This window comes from Nesoenas mayeri (genome assembly GCF_963082525.1).
Source record: "Nesoenas mayeri genome assembly, chromosome: 23".
NCBI lineage: Eukaryota > Metazoa > Chordata > Aves > Columbiformes > Columbidae > Nesoenas > Nesoenas mayeri.
The window spans coordinates 2,089,391-2,109,019 of NC_137574.1; the positions used below are offsets into that span (position 1 = coordinate 2,089,391).

Sequence of the window (19,629 nt, forward strand, 5' to 3'; positions counted from 1 at the left end):
TCCAATATCTGGGTTTATGACTTTTTCTCAACCGGGGGCGGCTGGAACGGGACAGCGCCGCTGAAACCGGGGTGAGCACGGGGAGGGGGAGCCCAGAGATACAGGGAAGGACGGACACCGGTCCGGGAGGACGGACGGACACCGGTCCGTGAGCACCAGGAGCTGCGATACGGCGCATGCGCACCGGAGGACACGCACCTGCAGCGGCGCACCGCTACGGACCGCTATGCCCCGCCCCTCCCGCTCGCTCGGTCCCCATTGGTCAGCCGGCTTGCGCGCGGGACCAATCAGGTGGCGGTGGGGGCTGGGGCGGGGCGTGGCGGCGGAACTCCGCCCTCCGCCCGCCTGAGGGAGCGGCCTCGGCGGGACGCGGTGAGTGCGGCCTAAAAGCGGCGGAGGCGGCCGGGACCTTTTTATCCCCCTGAGCGGGGCCTGGGCTGACCTGTGTGGCCTTGCTGGCCCTCCGTGTCCCTTTTGGAGTCCTTTCCAGCCCTTTAATGAGGCTTCGGGGGCCTCTCCGGGCTTTGAGGGCGACTGACGGGCCTGGGGGCGCCCAGTGTAGCTGTGCTCTCAGGGGAAGGGGATGGTCGAGGAGGCCTTTGCTGCGCCCCGCGGGTGTTGAGGAGGGTGTGCGGGCCGAGGGAACGTGCGGGTCACAGTGGGCTCCATTGTTCTCTGCGGGGCCGAGGGGCTGCCCTTGCTGTGTGGGTGTGGGGCCTCCTTTGTGTGCACTGGGGAGGGACACCCGTGGGGCTGGGTTTGCCTCCCCCTGGCCCGAGGCTGCTGGGGGGAGGGACCTTTGGGGCCTCGCATCCACTCGTGTCTACGACAGGAGGCTGGGACTGTTACCCCTTGAGTCAGTGCCGCATCTTTGACCCATTGCCCCTTTCCCTCCCCCAGGTGCTGGTTGGTGCTGCCCTCCTATGCACATTCTGGGGTTGGAGGCTGGTGCATTGTTATTTTTAAGCGTGTTTTTAGGCTTGAGTTGCTCTTTCCTTTATGCTTCCTGGCCTTTGGAGCTTTGAAAGAGAGCAGAAGTTTCTAAGAGGTTTTCTCCTGAATGGGTGCAGGAGGTGAGACCTCAGCCTGCGTCTGCTCATTAGGCACCTTTTGCATTGTGACTTTCCCTGTCAGATCCTGCTTTCTCTGAACCACCTTCTCATTGACCTTGGGCTTTTCAGCGAAGGGGTAATAATAACACCAGCAATATTGGACATAAACCTGGCAGGCTGAGAACACACCTCTGAAGGGAACGAATTTTGAATTACTTTGCCAGGTTTGCTGCAAACTCAAATCCTGTTGTAGCAGTAGGTTATGGCTTTAAGGCAGAAAATTTTCCTGTGCTCCCTCTGCCTCTGTTATCCTCCCCACAAAGTCACAATCCTTCCTGCTGGCATTAGCAGCAGTCACAGACTGTTAATCAGGAGGAGGTTGTGTCTGGGGAATTAAGAGAAAGGCACAGCTCTCCCTTGTGAGGTGTGTCCTTGTTCACCCTGGTGCCTGGACTGTGAGACTGCACTGCTGACAGTCACCTAGATTTAAGGGATATAAATACTTATGCCCTCAGTTCATAGAAACATTTTCAATGATGTGAGCATCAAAGGAAGCAGAGTATAATATTGTTAAAAGTAACGCTATTAACTCCACTTTAAATACCTTAAAAGCCATAAGTAGAATATTTGGGTGTAGAGAAAGGTAAATAATACTCAACCCTTTGTAATGAATTTGCTGTAAGACTTCAGTGCTGTGTACCAATTAACAATACCTTTGTCTGCTTTTGCCAAAAGCTGTGGTCATAAAGGAATATTGGCCAAACAGTAGGTAGTAGTGGTACTGTATTAATAATTACATTACAAAGTCACAGTCCTGTGATGAAAGTCACTGCCTGATGACAGATGGACTCAGCAGCCAAATAACTTTTGAAAGGAGGCTTACAGAGCTACCTGAAATAGCACGTACCTGTGCAGTCTCTCTTGGGTACATGTTCTTGCCAAAGACTCTGTCGGAAGCTCTTTCTCTGGGTGAAATCCTGTTTAATAAATGCTAAGCAAGTGTCCCTAAAACTGTAACTTGGAAACAGACTCTGGGACTGCTTCGTTGTGCTGGGAGATCCAGAGGAGTGTGTGGACAATGAGTTCTTTCTTCACAAGAAAAATGCTGAATTAGTGTGTGCTGATAAAGGCAGCTTCAGCTGTCTAAAGGATCTCCTGATTTTCAAATGAACTGCTGGCTGCTTTAGCTGTTATCCAGACAAGCAGCATAATAAATACTTTTCTGTGGGGAAATGTAAAGGAATGGGGAGCCACCACCACTTTTCTTCCACTTTATTCATAAATAACATAACCAGACTTAATGATGACTTCAGGAATTATCGATTTGGTAAAATTAACATTTTCTTTAGAAGCAATGTGACTGCAATATCTGGTTTTTGGGTGGTCTTGGCCAAACCGCTGATGTAAGTCCCTCTGATTTCAGGTTTCTGATCCCAACATCCCCTCTGACTCCAACATGCTGGTTCGCTAGAGCTCGTGGACCATCTTTTGCCAAGGTTGGTACAATTTTGGATTCTTAGCTTTTTGGACACCCTTGCCATGTGAATTGTTCAGCATTCAGTAATTTTGTCTGTTATAGCTGAGATTGTTCTTCCCCTGACTTTTGCCCTCAGATGCGTTATTTGCAGCTATTAAAGATGATTTCAATCCACTGATTGCTCCTGAATGGGGGAATGTTCAGTAGTTGCATCAGTTTGCTACTGAACACACAAATACAGCAATACCGTTGTGAACTGTAAATTAGAACAGGTAGTTGAATTGTAAATTAGAACAGGTTGTATGTATCCCACTGTCAGAGTGACTGGAAAACTAGTTAGCACTTGGCTCTGAGAATAAAGAACCGCTTGGGATCCAATACTGAAATACGTAAAAGAAGCAAAAAGGGATGAGGGAGATTAAATAAAGATAGAAAAATGTGAGCGCAGCTTTGTGTGTGTCAGGTCTGCCTTTGCAACTTGTTGACAAATAATACAGAGTGAAATTTATTAGTCATACCTTCCGTGGCAGCAGCATGTATTACAAGAACTGGGAAATGAATACGATACCAGCTAGTGATCATAAATTAGCACTACGCATCTGACTCGTGCCTTGGGATGTAGTGATTTATAGTCCATTGAATCAGGGTTTTCAGAAGGAAGTAGAGCTTGGCAGCCATAAAAGTAGCAGAACTGAACCTTGTACCTCATGCTCATCACAACGGAGCAGTTTGACAACGTGCAAGTCTGGTGGCAGCTGCTCTTGTGACAGTAATAAGAAATAGTTTATAATAATTAGTGATAGCTGCTGCCAGATAATGCTTCTTGTATGTAAAGTTTTGGTGACGTAGCTTTGAAAAACACATTAGGCAGGCAAAAATAGCAAGGCCATATTTCATAAAAGAAGGGTTTCCTCAGTAAATATAATTCTGGGTCTAGAAAGTGTAGCTGGATCTCTTTCCACTGGGGGAAAAAAGCAGGTGACATTTCCTGAAATTAATCTGTGATTCCATGTGTCACTGCAGGATGTTCTCTTAGCTCTCCTGGTTAAGCATGTGTCCTAAAGTTAGTGATTTTCTGAGTTTAATAATCATTGACATCATTTTTCTCTAAGTGGTAGCTGGTTTATAGCTTGAATGACTGCAGGAGAAACTGGAGTGAAAGGTCCACAAAGGAGGCGAGTAGGGAAAAAGCAGGAAGAGAGAACCTGTTCTCTGATGCAGCAGCATCAGAGTTTCTAGTAGGACTGGAAATTATCTGGGTAGATTTTACGGTTCTTCCAGTTCATGTGTGATTAATATCATCTGCTAGTTCAACATAACTGTAATAAATAACAGTGGAAACCAGAATAAGGAAGCTTTAGCAGATGTGAAAGCTGGCTAATTTCTTCTTCCTCTGGGTGAGTGGATTAAAAACGATGGAGCTGCATAATCTGTAGCCGTGGAAAAGGTTCCATCTGCCTGGAATGTTATCTGCTGGAGCAGCTGGTGGTTATGAATGAGTTCCCTCATCCATTGACATAAATGTTCTGGCAGGCGCTTGCAAAGCTCCTTGTAGCTGAATGTTTTGTGAGAAGTCAGCCCTTCCTGAGGTGCTGGCGACCGATCCAGGCTCGGGAGATGGAAGTTTGCGATAGCAAAGGCTTTTTTTACAAGTACCATTTTTAGAAAAATGTGTTGGCAAAGGAGTCTTTGGAGGTTTTTAAAAAAGGTTGCCTTATTTCTTGTAACTTTGTTCAGGAGACCAACTAAGGAATAGGAAAGGAATATAGACTATTTAAATTTCAGGAAGTGTTGATTTGCTGTTACAATTTTATATGTGAAATCTGTGGAGTTTCTCTAATGTATATGAGCACAATCTTTTTTCTCCAGGCTGTTTCCTATAGGATCTACTTTGTTCTTTTTCCTTTCAGGCAGGCCAGGTGGTAAATATGAAAAATCATAGGATTTGTCAGTGATCTTCAAATCAGGTGGTTCAGCTGTATTTGTGCTGTGGTTTAGTTTTAAAATAAAGTCCCTCGAAAGATTAAGGTTTTGCTTGTATCTACAGTTTCGAAGAGATCTGTTCTTATGGTGTGTAAATTAGCAAATATTTGAGTCATTTTGGACTGGACAGGTTTTAGCTTTTCCCCTTAGTGCTGCTTATCTCTGGATTAAGCTGTACTGCACAGCAATTCAAAACCTCCTTTTTGAGTATGATCAAAAGCCATCAATTGGGATGTTACACTAATGGAGAAAAATATTGATCGTGTGCATTTCTTGGGCATGTGTGAGCAGCAGGTGGGAGAGGAGCTTTCTCCTTATCACTTCCCAGAATAGTCCCCTGTTTCAGATCCTGTAACGGGGCCCGAGCGTGTGTCTGTCACAGCCTGTCCCTTGTCAGATGTTGGGGTGAAGCTGTGCTTAGACGTGCTGTTCTGGCTGCTGTTAAATGGGATGAAAATGTAGCTGTGACTCAGCTCCACGTCAGTGCTGGCGATGGTAGTTCCCTCGCGGGGCTGTGTGATGTGCAGCGCTCAGAAAGACCTAGAAGTACATATTTGATGGTGAGGAAATGCCTTTACTTACGTGGGGTTTTGCTGTCAGACGTGAGGAGCAGTGATAAACAGCTGGGTTTGAGATGGTTATGTGCTGTGCAAGATACTGAAGTGAAACCAGCCTCATAGTGGCGTTACCTAGCGTGGGCCAAGCAAGGGGGAAACTGGATTTCTGTTTACGGGTAATTATAAAGCTGCGGAGAGCTTAGTGCAGTAGGGCTGCGCTATATTTAAATGGGGCCCTGTCTGTCAAACGTCCCTATTACAAAATGTTCTTTGCCAAGATCATGGGGTTAGCCTCTCCTTTTAAAAGCTGTTTTTTAATCTCAATTGTTTTCAGAAAATTGGTTAATGTGCCATGGCTGTGGCATGTGTATCTGTCTTCACATGGCGCTGTTAAGTCCTATTTTAAAGGTGTTGCGTGCAACCACGGGAAATGCCATTTCACCCCTTGTAGAGTGGAATTATTGCATTTCTGAGAGATGAAACTATTACTAATGCAGAAAATAGACTTTTCTCTGGTCTCTCACCCTGTGTTGCAGACACTTAGCATCTTATCTTGAATTAGGAGACAGTCACAGCTGAATTAAAAATAACAATTCAAACCAAAACCTCCTGTGAACTTGAGCCAGCCAGATTGACAGCCGTGAGATTTAAAGGCTTTACTGACCCACAGAGCAGCTGGAGCCCCAACAAGGAGCCGAGCACAGACGGGGCTGGAAGAAACGTTCACCCGCTGGTGTTGAGTGTGCTGAGACTTCTGCCCATGGGACTTTGGGTCCCGATTTACCACCAAGAGCTTTATGTAGTGGTGGTGGTTTCTTGTAAGTGGTTCCTCTAGTTGACAGCCAGGTTGCAAACAGCGAGCTCATTTCATGCAGCGCACGTTAAAAGCTCTGAAATGCCGTGGCTTTGGTCGCGTCTGGTCGGGATTGAGTTGAAATCCTAGGGTTAGAGAGAGCTTCTTTGTACATTAATGTACCCTTTAATTAGCAGGCTCCACAGTAAGACCTATCTTCTTGTTAAGGATTTATTAAAATCATGCATAAGCTCTACTGCTGGAATATGCTGATTTATTTGTGAATCTCTTGGATTATTCAGCAGAGGAGCTGAATATTCCTCACAAGGACAGACTTTAAAGACTGTTTCCTTGAATAAATATTGGTTTTTAAATGCTAGCCTTTCTTCTGCTTGTTGTCTTTGAGATAAACACTCGCAAAGCCAACTGCAATTTTGGCTACAGTATTGATGGCTTGCTTGCCTGTCAAATTAAAAATGAGCTGGAGTGGACTGTTCTGGAATACACGTCAATTTTAGAACTTTCCACTTTCAAGAGTGACCTTATTCAGTGCCCACATGGGCACCTTTCCTCTGCACCAACACCTCATTATGTGTGTTGAAATAGGCATCGTCTCTGCTTTTTCAATTTTGTATTTTTCTTAGTGGTATTTGCCCCTTTTTTTAAACTCCCACAAACTATGGCTACAGTTCCTGGCTAACTTTGCTGAAACACGACACTAGCCAAATATTTTTGTGAAAGAATTATTAGTCACATAAGAAAGAATGTAATGGAATATTCTTAGAAAGTGTTATAACTGTATGTGACATGTAAAATATTTATCCAGACATGTAGACAAAGCAAGAGGTGTCTTGCCAATGTACCATCGTAAACCTCGGGTATTTTGAAATCTTGAGCAAGATGTTTTTCAGTTCTTGAAAATAAGGTATCGAGTTCTCTGCTGACATCAGTTGACAGAGTGCTAATGATTGGCTTTACCCAGCTGGAATTTTAGCCCCTGCTCTTGCCTCCCTCAAAATAAATCAAGATGTGCTTTCCTGAAGAGCTGCGATTGTGCTAAATAAAACGCTCGTGTTTGTTTTGGTTTTGGATTACTCGAGTGTTAGTTGCAGAGTTGACTAATGCGGCTGCACTCATGGCCTCGTGTTTGTTTTGCTTTTTGTTATTGTCTATATCTTAATGGGAATTAAAGAATGTGATTGATTGGGAGAGCCTCGTTGTTTCTGCCAACCAGAGCTTGGGCAGGTCCATCTGTAAGCACTGGGCTCCTCCTGACTGGAGTACACATGAACTGCTTTTTCTATTTACTTTCAAATAGAACTGCATTTCTTCAATCACTATACTGTTTTCCTGGTTGTATTTTGGTTTTTTATCCCGTATGCTCTCTTGTTCTGAAATCTCTTTGACGAATAGTTACTGTAACTGCGTTGAACTTTGAAAAATCTGCTATCTGTTGTTAGTTTTTCGCCATGGAATTGGTTAAAAATGAATGGCAGTTGGAGCGGTAGCAGGGGAGCTGGGAATGAGCGAGCAGTTACTTGTTGGGATCCCTTCCAGGGAAGGAAGGTGGAGTTGAAGCCGCTCGCAGCCTTTCTAAAATAAGAGTCAAGGCAAGTAGGTGCTTTTTGCAATGCGTGAAATATCGACTGTGTAGGAAACTCAAAGCTCAGTAAGTGAGGAGTTTTGTTTTAGTCTGAATATTCTCTCAGCAAATGTCCTGCTGTAAAATAACCCACTCCTATTAAAACTGTGGTGTATGGTGGTGCACGCCGATGTTTAATAGAGGACCCGCACTGGTTGGTTGCTGCACCAAAAGCAAAGGGGGTGGTTTATGGTGCTGGTGTTGGGAGCCTGTGTTGCGGGTCAGAATTGTGGGTGATCTCAAGCACTATGTGCTTTCTGGGGATTTTTGGGGTCCTGAACAGTGGCAACCTGCCCCACATTGGGTGAGCCAGTGATTGGAGGCTGCTGCTTTTCTTTACATCCCCCCAACCTCCTTACACAGGGGCTTTATTTTACCTGGAGCTGGACAGGTGAGATAATTGGGCTTTAATGAACGGCATGCCCCCAAACTGAGTGTAATAGTGTGTGCTTGCAATATGTTGCACATATGTACAGTACAAAGATGAGTTAGTAAATTAGTGACAACTTATATTAGGTTGGATTGATTGGTTTGTTTTTAATAAGATATCTCTTCCATTAATCAGGTGCTATGTAATGATCAGACTTTAGAACATGTCAGCACACAGACGTGCTTTATCACTGCCATGAGCCAGGGTAAAAATACTCTTGGACTTCTTCAGGCTCTATTTGCATTAAAAAATACATATTATTGATGATTTGTGATATATTTAGTTCTCTTCTGGGAAATGGTGTTTGCAGCAGTCTCTGAGCAATGCAGATACATCTGAGGGGTAAGCATTAAGAGAAGGTGCTGCTTTTCATTGGGGCTTGTTAGCAATGCATCTCATATCAAAATAACTCATTTTATCCCCAGTTACCATAGATTTGTTTGGGCCTGAGTCCAAGGGCTTCTGAACTCGGGGATGTGTATGAACGTGGGTCTGTATATATTCAGAAATTCCGGTAGTTAATTCCGTTGTGCCTGTGTGAGGGATGGGTGGCACGAGCGTATTTAACCACACGGCGTCGAGGGTTTAATAAAACTGTGCCTTTTCTACCACACCATTTGTGCAAAGCCATCCTGAACCAGGAGGAGGGATTTTGGGGGGCTTTTGCTGAAAATAGGAGGCTTACAATACAGCTATTTGTTACCCTGTAGATCTTTCTGTTCCAACTTTTCATGAATCAGCTGGGGGGGTGGGACTCTTAAACTGAAATATTTACATGAATCAGACATCTGGGCTTTGGGGGAGTGACCATTGCTTTCCAAACAGTTTAAACTCTGAAGCTTTGCCGTGACTTGGTGCTTCCCTCTGTTAACGAAGGATTTCAAGACACTGGTGCTGGCTGCACTGAGAACATATGAGCCGCCAGTAAGTAAGGAGCTGTGTTGTATAGAGGGGTCTCGGCACAGGGTTTGCTCCGGAGTTAAAGTAGGAAATGTGGGTTATAATTTGTGTTCAGAAGTTCTGATGGCTGCAGGTGTACCAGACTTGGGCTTGGAGCCTTCTCAGAAGTGCTGTTTTCCTTATGCTTTTTTGCTATAGTTTATAACTGAGAAGCTTGACTTCTTGTAGTGTAGATGTAGGAATTGTCATGAATTTGAGACCAAGTTAGATTTAGCTGCCTAGGAGAAGAAAAATTGAGAAAGAAAACAGCATTTTAAAACCTAAATGGTTAAGGTAGCTCTTGCTTTTATGTTTTGTTAAAACATGTTTTTTCTCTGACGCTTTTGTAAGTAGTTCTGCAGCAAATGGTGGAACAGAGAATACAGGGCAAAACTGCTGCTGTTGCTCCTGTTGAAGATTTTTGCATAAGTATTTGTAGCTTAATCCAGCACAGGTGAAGACAAAGTGTAACTTGTACTTAAAACTTGATTTAGATCAGTATTCTGTATTTTGGCAGGTGGACATTTGTTTTTCGTGTGTCTAGAGCAGAAGATCATTCTTATATTTGCAACAGCTCATTTTTCACCGGAGTTTTCCCCCTTAAACTGATCAGATCTGCGTATTCCATCCTTCTGCCTAGGAGGTGGATATTCCCCATGGGAAAGGCCAGCTTTATGGGAATCACTGACCAAATTTAACCAGCACTAGCGAAGCTGCCATGACTGTAGTGTTAAGAAGCTCTTTATGAGGATCAAATATAAGAACTGTGATTTGCAGATGACTGTCTTTAACCCGATAGTGTGAATTGTGGAAACAGCCTTTCCATGTTGCTTGATTGTGCTGTTTAACAGTAGTACCTGTGAGCTTCATGGGGAGGGAAGCAGCATTAACCTGTTGCCTTATTCAGAAATTTCCTTCCCTTCTGAGACACCCAGTGGTAGGACAGCATTGGATGCACTTCATCTGTTCCAGTTGATGCGGCTGGCACGGTATATAACTTTCCTATTTTGGAAAACTCACTTCAAGTTAATAAATCTCAAGGAGTTTTCTGCATGTATTAACCTTGGTGATTAGAGATTGGCAAAAGCAAAGCTGTGGTGGGAGCGGGGCCCCCGCCTGGGTCCGATGTGATTTTGCAGCGGGAGGAGCCGGTGAACCCTGGGTCTTAAAGCACAGTGTGGATGTGCAGTGTCAAACCATCAAAACCATCTTGCAGGCTGTAGTTTTGAATTGCATTTGTAGAAATAGTGCATTTTTTGTTAAGACTCGAGTCAACGAGTAAGTCTGTAGACTTTGCGAACAGTGAAGCACTATGCACAGAATAGGAGAAAACAATTGAGCGTTTCATCAGCCCTCTTGCTGTCTCCTGCCAGCGTTTGCAGGCTGTCCTGCGTTGCATCAGTCCTGCTGGACATGATTTTCCATCTATGTTTCGAAGCCAGATGGAAAAGGAATCCACTGTATATTGATAGAGTTATTTCATAACAAGGGAAAAGCCTTTTGTAATGTGCCTGTGCTCGTTCAACCTATAAATCACCCTTTTATTGTCTGGTTCTGCTCCTGTCTAGAGCAGCAAATGAAAAGAGGATCATTAGTAGGTGTGAGAAAAGCACATTTAGAGGCTCCAGGTAGATTTTCTGTCTGATGCAATTTGGGTCAATGCACTTTAATGTTGTTCTCCTGCGGTACAGAGTATATATAAAACACCTGCTAATGAATGAGAGACCCTCTGAATCTTCAGATGTTTAGAGGCTGTACAACTTGAGCGAAAGCAGGGAGCAGGATTTAACCTCAGGATGTCATTGCTTTGCAAGTGCCTTTATTCTAGTGTAAACTGTGCGATACTGACAGTGTGGGCTCATCAGCTCACTTTGAATTTCTGGTAGATAAAGAATCGATAGGCATGTGTTTACTCCAAGCAACTTGTAAAAGGAAAGGCAGATTCTTGCATTTTAAACTCTAGGTGAGCTTTGTATGGTTTACACTTAAGATGTGTTTTGACAGGCAGGTTTTATACTGATTTTTGTCTGTTCCAGTGTCCTAATGGTGCTGTGTTTCCCTCTCACTGGGAATGCAGATGGGAACAAAGTGGAGCATAAGACCAGAAGCTTTTGGGACCAGGGCAGGCCCAGGTTTTTGCCAGTGCCCTTCTCTGCTGGTTCCTTGCCACACTTTCTGCAGTTCAGTTTTTGAAATCCTCAGGGACAGTACACCTGACCATGGCAAGGAAATAGTTCTAATGGAAATTAAAGTTGCTAATTTGTTTTTCTGCTTTTATGTTTCGAGAAACTTTAGGCATGTTCCGAGGATATCTTTTAAGAAGTTAAAGCAAGGCTAAACTGTTTTGAAAGGCGTACAATTATATTAGAAATCCATCTTGTTCTAAAGTAATCGACTGCAGAATTAGGTCAGGCACACCCTGCGTACGCGTGTTTCCTGCTTGCTCATATTTCTGAGAATAATTGTACATGGGAATGTTTTTGGAGATTTAAAGGAGTGTTGTCACCCTAAAAATGAGTTGTTTGGAGTCTTATTTAAATCCTCTTGGTTACTCTGTGGTTTAGGAAGAGGGGAGGATCGCTGACCATCCGATTCACTCGACGTGCTCGGCGTTCTCCGCCATTCTTCACCGTTCGGTTTGTGAATGGCACACAAACAAGTTACAGAGATGTGAGCGAAGCAGCCAGGGCGCTCATTGACTGCTCCCGATCAGCTCTGTGCTCACCAGAGGGTAAAAACATGCGTGGAAACACCTCCCAAGCAGCTGTAACCTGCTGGTGTTTGTCCTGCTGGCCGCGGGGCAGTCACCACTGCACGGCCAGGGAGCAGCAGCAGTGAACGTGCTGGGAGTCAGAGTAACACCGAGGTGGTTATTGGGCCTGAGACTCTGGTTGGTCCTGAAGATTCGGTCTCTTTTTCTGCGTGTCCCTGTTTTGTCTCATAAAAGACTTCCCTGCAGTGTTTCCCAGGGCTCTTAGAAGCAACGAGCAGTTAATATTAGTAAAAAAAGCTTTGAAGATGAATAGTGCTAATTATTATTTATAGGTGTTCATTCTCACCACGGGTAGTTCACCTTGATCCGAGGCATGAAAGGAAACCAGGACATTTGTAAGCTGGTCAGGCCTGAGTGTGGCCTTCTGAAGTCATCAGTGGTTTCCCTGCTGGGTTGTATGCGTGATCGCAATATATTTGTCATGTTAAAAATACCACATGATGCGTAAGCATCAGATTTTCTAAAAATATACAGGTATGATCATGCTGGCAACCTAGTATTGGTTTTGTGGAACAAGAGGAAGGAATTGTGGCTGCCAGGAGCGATGGGCTTGAAACCCTCCACGGAGCTGCCCATTCGGCCTCCATCCCCAGCAGGGCCTGAGCAGAAAACTCGCCAGCTCTTGTGTGGCATTTTGTTGTTTTATTAGTGCTGTGTTTGCTCTGGTTCGTGTCCAGCGATGTCAGTGTTCTGCCGTGCTCTGGACATGGCACCCGCAGGCCCTGGGCTCTTCACTCAGCCAAGAGAAAAGACACAGGACAATTGTTCTGCAAGGGGAAAACTGGGAAAATTCATTAATGAGGAAATTGGTGGTTTATGTTTGAGAGAGTAAAAGGAAAACACTTGAAGCCAAGAAAGAAGAGCTGTTTCTTGTCCAAGGCAATAGGAGGACAAAAGATGTGCCGAAGAGAAAAGACACAGATTTGAGCTTTATTGCTTGGGAGCTTCTTTCCAAACTAACAACCTGGTATTTTCTCTCTTAGCTCTTCTCTTAGGAAACGCAACCAGCTCCTCACATCGCGGAGGCCCAGCATGAACGTGAACTGTGCTGCTGGGACAGACTGGTCAAGAAATTCCGAGTCCAGTTGCTCTGTGGAAAACGTAACTGTAGCCGTCCATGGGTCGGATGGGAGTGATGTGCTCGGAGGCCACAGCCCTGCTGCAGCTCCCAGGACTGAGGGTGAGGATAATGTCTTGACTTTAGGTCTTTAAGGGAGATATATACTTAATTTTTTTTGCGAGAGGTGTTACATTTTGGAGAAATTCCAGTATTCCAAGGCAGTTTGCAGCTGCATGCTCACCAGGAACTGGGCATGGACCTCCGCAGGCTTAAAGCACCTGTGTGCGTCCTTGCCACCTTTCCTCTGAGAGGACATGCCAGTGTTTGGTGTCTGTGCATCTGAATTGCTGGCCTTGTTTAATTGCTGCGCTCATGCTCTTCACCCACAGAATATTTGTTTGTCTCCCTCAGGTTTAGATTCCGAATGCCGACACTCTGCTTGTCCAGGGAGCCCCCAGATCAGCAGCATGCTCTCTGCTCCTGACGACGCGCACAGCTGTCATTTCCAAGATGGAAATAAGAGACAGTCAGAATATTTTAATGCCCAGGAACGCCACGGGTGCTGCTCCTTGTCATCAAGCAACACTTCACAAACGGCGTCTCCGGAGAAAGTAACGCTTGTGGTCGATGGCACTCGTTTTGCAGTGAACCCCCAGATTTTCACTGCTCATCCTGATACTATGCTGGGAAGGTGGGTGATTTCCACTCTTTTCAAGGTAGCTCAAGGTCAAATGTTTGCTAAAATGGAACAAAACCCGATGTTTGTTTTGTGATCTCATCTGTGCGCACAAGTGAAGCAAGATTGAGTTTGTTCAGAACTTGGCTGTGGGTGAGGCCTTGAAGATGAGATGCAGAGGGAGTTGGTAGTTCTCTAGATAACATTCCCCCTTCGATCCACTTCCTTCCAACAATGCACACTTCTAGCGAGACAGAGCCTGCCTTTGCCTTCTCTCCAAGTGGTTGCTGTGTTTGTAAGTTGTACATCTGTTCAGAGCTGATAAATTCCCTTCCAGAGTGCGGAAAATGATAACTCTCTGTCCTCCTTCTGCTGATCTTCTGACACTCTCCCATAAGAGAAATTACTCAGCTCCCTGTAATGTAGCTTAAAGGTTGGAGCCAATTGATGCAACAAGCAGCACTCATTTGTGTATTGGCAGCACTTGTTGCTCTCTAGAATGAAAGTGTCTATACCTGTGCACTTAAATAGATGTTGTTTCTTTTTATCAGGATGTTTGGACCAGGAAGAGAATATAATTTCACCAGGCCAAATGAAAAGGGAGAATATGAAATTGCAGAAGGAATTAGCTCAGCCGTGTTCCGGACTGTGCTGGTAAGGTGATGTTTGCACATTGAGGGAAGAAAAAATAAGGCAACAACAACAATCTGTTTGTCACATGTGCAGAACTGAGCCATCTCCCAGGCAGCTGCACACCCCTGGGCCAGATTCCTTTATTACTGTTTTGTATTGTGATTAAAAAAACAAATAGACTTTGGAATGAGTAATCATTTCAAACATTTGCTTGTGTTGCCATTTACCTTTCTTGTGTGATGCCGTTGTGGTTGCTGAGCCATGGCCTGACCTCATGATTGCATATACATGCATATGCGATAAATCCATACGTAGTATGCGATGTTACGAAACCCTGTGCCATGGGAAAGAAACTGGAGCTCACAGTTTATCAGACCCAAGAGGATCTGTGAAGAGACGTAGATTCTCAGACAAGCAGAGCTGTTCGTACTGTTCACACAGCTATATATAGCCTCTGGAACTCTGCAATGTTGGTTAATAAAACAAAGAGCTAAGTAAAAATGATGAGAGTCCAAGCTGTTCTGAATTTTTATCTCCAAAAACTCTCCTTTTATTTGCAGGATTATTACAAAACCGGAATCATTAACTGCCCTGATGGGATTTCCATCCCAGACCTTCGAGACACATGTGATTACCTCTGCATAAACTTTGATTTCAACACAATCAAATGTCAAGATTTAAGTAAGTACGGAGAGAAACACAGTGGGAAATTCAAGTTAAGTATCATAATGGATTAATTATTCAGTTTTTTACTGTTTTGCTGTGTTGATTGGACCTTGGTGGGTATTTTAATGGCAATGCAGTCTCATACAGTTCTGAAGCTGGAGACTGTTGATGCATCTGAACATTTGTTAAGGAGTTTGTCTAAAGAAGAATGTGAGCTGTGCTCTTCAATGTGGCTGGAAAGTGTAGAGCTGAGACTTCCATGCTGTGTAAAAAAGCTCATGGTACAATTTGTGTCTCACTAGGTGCTCTGTTACACGAGCTCTCCAACGATGGTGCGCACAAGCAGTTTGACAGCTACCTGGAGGAGCTGATCCTGCCCATCATGGTGGACAGCGCGAGGAAAGGGGAACGCGAATGCCACATCGTGGTGCTGACGGATGAAGACACCGTGGACTGGGATGAAGATCACCCACCTCCCATGGGAGAGGAGTACTCGCAAAGTAAGGGCGCTGCGCTGGGCTCCCGGCGCTGCCTGTGCTGCGCACCCTGACATCTGGCCCTGAGGAAAGGACCCGTTGCCCAAAAGGTGTCTTCCTTCAGGAAGATTTGCTGGCACGTGGAGTCCTGTTTTGTACATTCCTCTGAAGCGGCTGCTGCCAGCAGCAGGATAGCTTTGGGCTGAGCTGCTTCCTTTTGCTCGCTGCCTCCCCCTCGGCCTTTTCCTGGCTCTCTAGAGAGTCAGTACTCTTTGCTTTACACACCCATCGCCACCCATTCTATGCAGGCCGTGATGTCTATCGCCACCCTCCCACCGAGGAGCTGTGGCTAATCCCAGGGCTGAAAACAGCCACCTGAAGTAGTTCTTAGAAACCAGACCTAGTTTTTGGCACCCCTGCAGCTGAGCGCGTCAGAAACAGGCAGAAGGTCCCTCCTTGTAGATTCTAATCACCCGTTTTATTTCTCAAGTCCTTTACAGTTCCAAGCTGTACAGATTCTTCAAGTACATTGAGAATCGTGACGTTGCAAAAGCTGTGTTAAAGGAACGGGGCCTAAAAAACATTCGCATTGGCATTGAAGGTAAAGTATTTCTTCAGCAAAGGAAATTCTAAAGCAGGTGACTGGTAGTTAGTAAAGCTTGGTTTCTTCCAGACTCTTGGCATTTTCTGGTTTGATCTGTGTTTTACTGGGAATTTATTTTCATGCAACTAGCAGAAGCTGGGCATCTTCACCTCTATCTTGTTACACTGAAATAGGCCAGGAGGCTTAAAAGTTAAGGGGAAAAATGAGAGATACGTACCAAGCAAACAGGAAAGGGGGGTCACGCTCCCACCTGCCGATCCAGGCGTCCCCTTAGGGAGCCTGGAGAACGTGCTGTGTCCTGGGAGATGTGGTTTTCTAGTAGCTGATGTTTGCTCACAGTTTGCTAACACTGTGCAGACATCAATCCTGTGACTACACATAATGCTACACTGGCTTTTCGAGGGAAAAGAAAGCCATCTTTCGCAAGTCAATAACGTGGAATGTGAGCATTTGTGTGCTAAGTAACCCCGTAATCACTCCTGCCTGGCTGATCTGGGATCCCATCGTTCCTTTGTGGAACTCAGAGGTGTGTGTAATGCAGCTGACGGGCTGTCTGTGTTTTCAGGATATCCCACCTGTAAAGAGAAGGTGAAGAGGAGGCCTGGCGGCCGGTCAGAAGTGATATACAACTACGTTCAACGGCCGTTCATCCAGATGTCATGGGAAAAGGAAGAAGGCAAGAGCCGCCACGTTGATTTCCAGTGTGTTCGGAGCAAATCTCTAACAAACCTGGTCACTGTGGGTGATGATGTTTCGGAGGACCACGAGGTTATAATGCATCACCCCCCACAAGTAGATGAACTCGACAGGCTAAATGCACCGTTCTCCCAAATGGCTGTTAATGATCTACCAGATTAGTCGTGGCTCAGGGTTGGATAGTCCTGTTTAATCTGGGAACGTCTCAGCGTAGTTTCATCCCAGACGATGGAACACAGACTCCTGCAAGGTGCTTTATCCTCCTTCATGCTCTTACTGCGCTGTCATATTTCAAGCATGTTATTAAAGAGCCACACTCCATAGTCTAATTGTGCAATCAAACGCAACGTCTCCTCAAACAAAAAGAAATTATGCTGTTTGTTTCTACTACAAAGGCTTCCAGATTGGTGGGTGCTGAATATTTTATGTGAACTTCTAAAAGAGGAGCAGAAGTATTTAGAAGCGTCTTGTTTGACATGAGAGAGGAAATTCTGGGCCTGTCAAGACAAAGCTTTCCTTTACCGTTAGGCATTTAGCTTTGCTTTTGAGATAATCAGTTACAAAGGACTGAACATCAAAGCAGGCGGGATGATGCTCTTTCATCAACCAGCAGAGATGTAGCACAGTTGTGGCAGCAAAATCCTGAGTGTGGAGGAATGAAAGCAAAAAACAAATGCTGGGTGCAGAGGAACCTGTTTACACTGCCACCTGGCTTTGCACCCAGCGTGTCGTTCCGCTGTTCTAGGGAAGGATGAACTAGTTCAATAGGAAGCATATGCCTGTTCACAGGAATTTCCCAGCTATATTTCGCTGTAAGATGGAATCACTGGTTTTAGGGATGTTGTCTGTAAACACTTAGATGATCCTGAAGGAAAAAGCCAAAAAGAAGAGACTATAGTTGATATTTTACCAACAAAGTAAATCTGTTTAGTAGCCTGATAGATATAAGAAGCTTTCTAGAAGTGACTGTGCATGCTGAAGACTTCCAGTTGTTTCCTCCATCCCCTGCTAAGACAAAAGGCCAGTGGAGGAGCTCCCAGTACAGTTAGTTTACTACCTGAGTAAAATGCTTGGTCTCATCAGCCTTAGTGAGTCAGACTCTCTAGCCTGTCCCAGGAGCATCCTGCTCTTGCAGTGTTCAAAGGCCGGCTACATTCTCCCCAGTTTGGAACTGACTGGACCATTTTGCTGTCAGGCAGCTAAGAAATACCAACAGGAAACCAGCCTTCAGTAGAGAAAAATACATGTTCCTAGGAGCAGCTTTCCTTTGCTACTCTGAATATATAATCCTAGTCTGTGGTTAAGGCTCTGTCCATTTTGGATTGAGGCCCAACCAAGCTGTGACTGTGGGTACAGACACACTCCAGGCTGGTTTTAGCTCAGTTACGTTAGAGCCATCGTTCCCGATGGCTGCGGAAAGGTTTGATGTACCCAACGCGGAGTACTTCACCGTGGTGCTGCTGCAAAGAAGAGCTGAAAGCCATTCAAAAAGAAATGCAGGGAAGGAGCTCTGTGGTTAAATTCAGGTTAGTTCTGCTCTTGCAATCGGCTGCTGTTGAAACCTGAGCTGCTTACACATTGAGTTACCTGGTCATACTTGGCAGAAGAGAGGTGAGTGTCAGTCTGATCCTAGAAAGTTTAATCCTTTGTTGTCAGGGTTCCGTCATCAAGCAAACTTTTATTCTCCATCTGTCTGCACAGTGTATGGTAGACTTAGCATTGGAGATTTCTGTTAGTTTGCTGCTAAGGATGTTTGTTTTTATCAATGGAAGTAGCATGACAATATCAAGCACAAATTTCCCTGAAGGTTTATGAGTCTCATTTTAGTTACGAGTAACAAAATCTCTGCCAAGGCATATACTTACAGATACATCCATTTGTACGGATACAGGTTCCATTCTGGGCAGCATTTCTGTTCTTAGCTTCTTTCCTAAATGCAACAAATAGATTTCTTCCTTTTATAAGTGCCTAAGGGAAGATTTCCAAAAGTGTTTTGGGCCTCCTGAGAGTCCCAGGGGTTCGGATGCCCACGTCCACCTGGCGGCTCTTAAAAAATCCTCCCTGTGTGTCATTGGATCATTATAGAGAAGTGCCCTTCAGTATCTGCACAGAGATGCTGTGCAGTCACTTCCCGTTATTGCTCTTGGTGAAGATCTATTTTTGTAGTAGAGAAAGGAAGACATATGGACCGTTAACCTCCCTACTGGGGACCAGACCCAACCCATTTACCTGCCTTGGTGATGAGCCGTTCCCACAAGTCAGATGAAGTTGGAGTGAGACTGTCCCTATGGATTTTAGTTTTTTTGGTGTGTATTTATTTTTACAGCAGCGTTAGTTTTAAGTAAATGTGCGGTGGTGTTGGCCAGCTGGCTTGGAACTGCAGTTGACACGCGTCGGGGTTGCTGAGCGCTGCCTGCAGGGCTGTCAGGGCATCCCACACCCACAGCGCCAAGTCCCATTGAGCTCAAACAACCCCCATGAGTGTCTGTTCCAGAGCCCAGCGGCAGCTCAGCCTCTTGAAGGACTCGGTTTATTAGAAATAGTGACCCCAGCACTTAATTGCAACCGGCACTTGCCCCGAGGGATCTCGGAGGAACTTTGTTGGTACCCAGTGTAACCAATGTGGACCTTCCGCATGGGGTGGAGGCAGCCAGCTTCCCTGAGTTCCAGGCACTTTTCAGCACTCCACTTAATTGACTTTCCCAAGTCATTAGAGGTGAATTTTGGATTTATTTTTTTCAGTAGAGTTCCATTGGAACACTAAATCAACTTGAAAAAGGATGCATTTGCTTTTCCTGCTCTCATGGTCACCTACTTCAGGTACAAGGTCAAGTTTTGTCTTATTCTAGATATGCTGAAGTGTTACCCGTGGTGTGTATGAACTACAGGTGTATTGTTTTTCTGTAATAAAGTATAAATTATATGTGACTTGTTTGGCTCTTTTAAAAAATGGTTTAAATGTGGAGTAGTAGAATGGGCAGGGCCGCAGCAGCTGTACGGAGGCGTTACTACCAGTTTACCAACTCCTGCCGCTGATGTTCTAAAAGCAGCACATAGCACAGGTATGAGGCAACTCCACTTAACCCACAAGCTATGCAGCATCTCTAACAGGCCCTGGTGCTATTTTTGGTGAATATGCTGTTAAAGATGCTCTTGGCTTCTACCCACTTCT

At 45.0% G+C, this 19,629-nt stretch overlaps 1 protein-coding gene across 4 annotated transcripts; it reads left to right on the forward strand.

The window, feature by feature from the left end:
* The first annotated feature begins 343 nt into the window (after positions 1-343).
* KCTD20 (potassium channel tetramerization domain containing 20) lies at positions 344-19,380 on the forward strand. 4 transcript variants are annotated; one of them, XM_080358353.1, is made up of 9 exons: positions 344-372; positions 2,476-2,548; positions 12,630-12,826; positions 13,118-13,397; positions 13,934-14,036; positions 14,576-14,696; positions 14,984-15,181; positions 15,648-15,758; positions 16,327-19,380. In XM_080358353.1, exons 3-9 carry the CDS (start codon positions 12,679-12,681, stop codon positions 16,617-16,619), a joined length of 1,254 nt encoding a protein of 417 aa, XP_080214479.1. In that variant the 5' UTR covers positions 344-372; positions 2,476-2,548; positions 12,630-12,678; the 3' UTR covers positions 16,620-19,380. The 4 variants fall into 4 exon arrangements, with proteins under 4 accessions (XP_080214479.1, XP_080214481.1, XP_080214480.1 ...); XM_080358355.1 differs by lacking the exon at positions 344-372 and adding an exon at positions 965-1,073; XM_080358354.1 differs by lacking the exon at positions 344-372 and adding an exon at positions 1,029-1,276.
* The last annotated feature ends 249 nt before the right edge of the window (positions 19,381-19,629 follow it).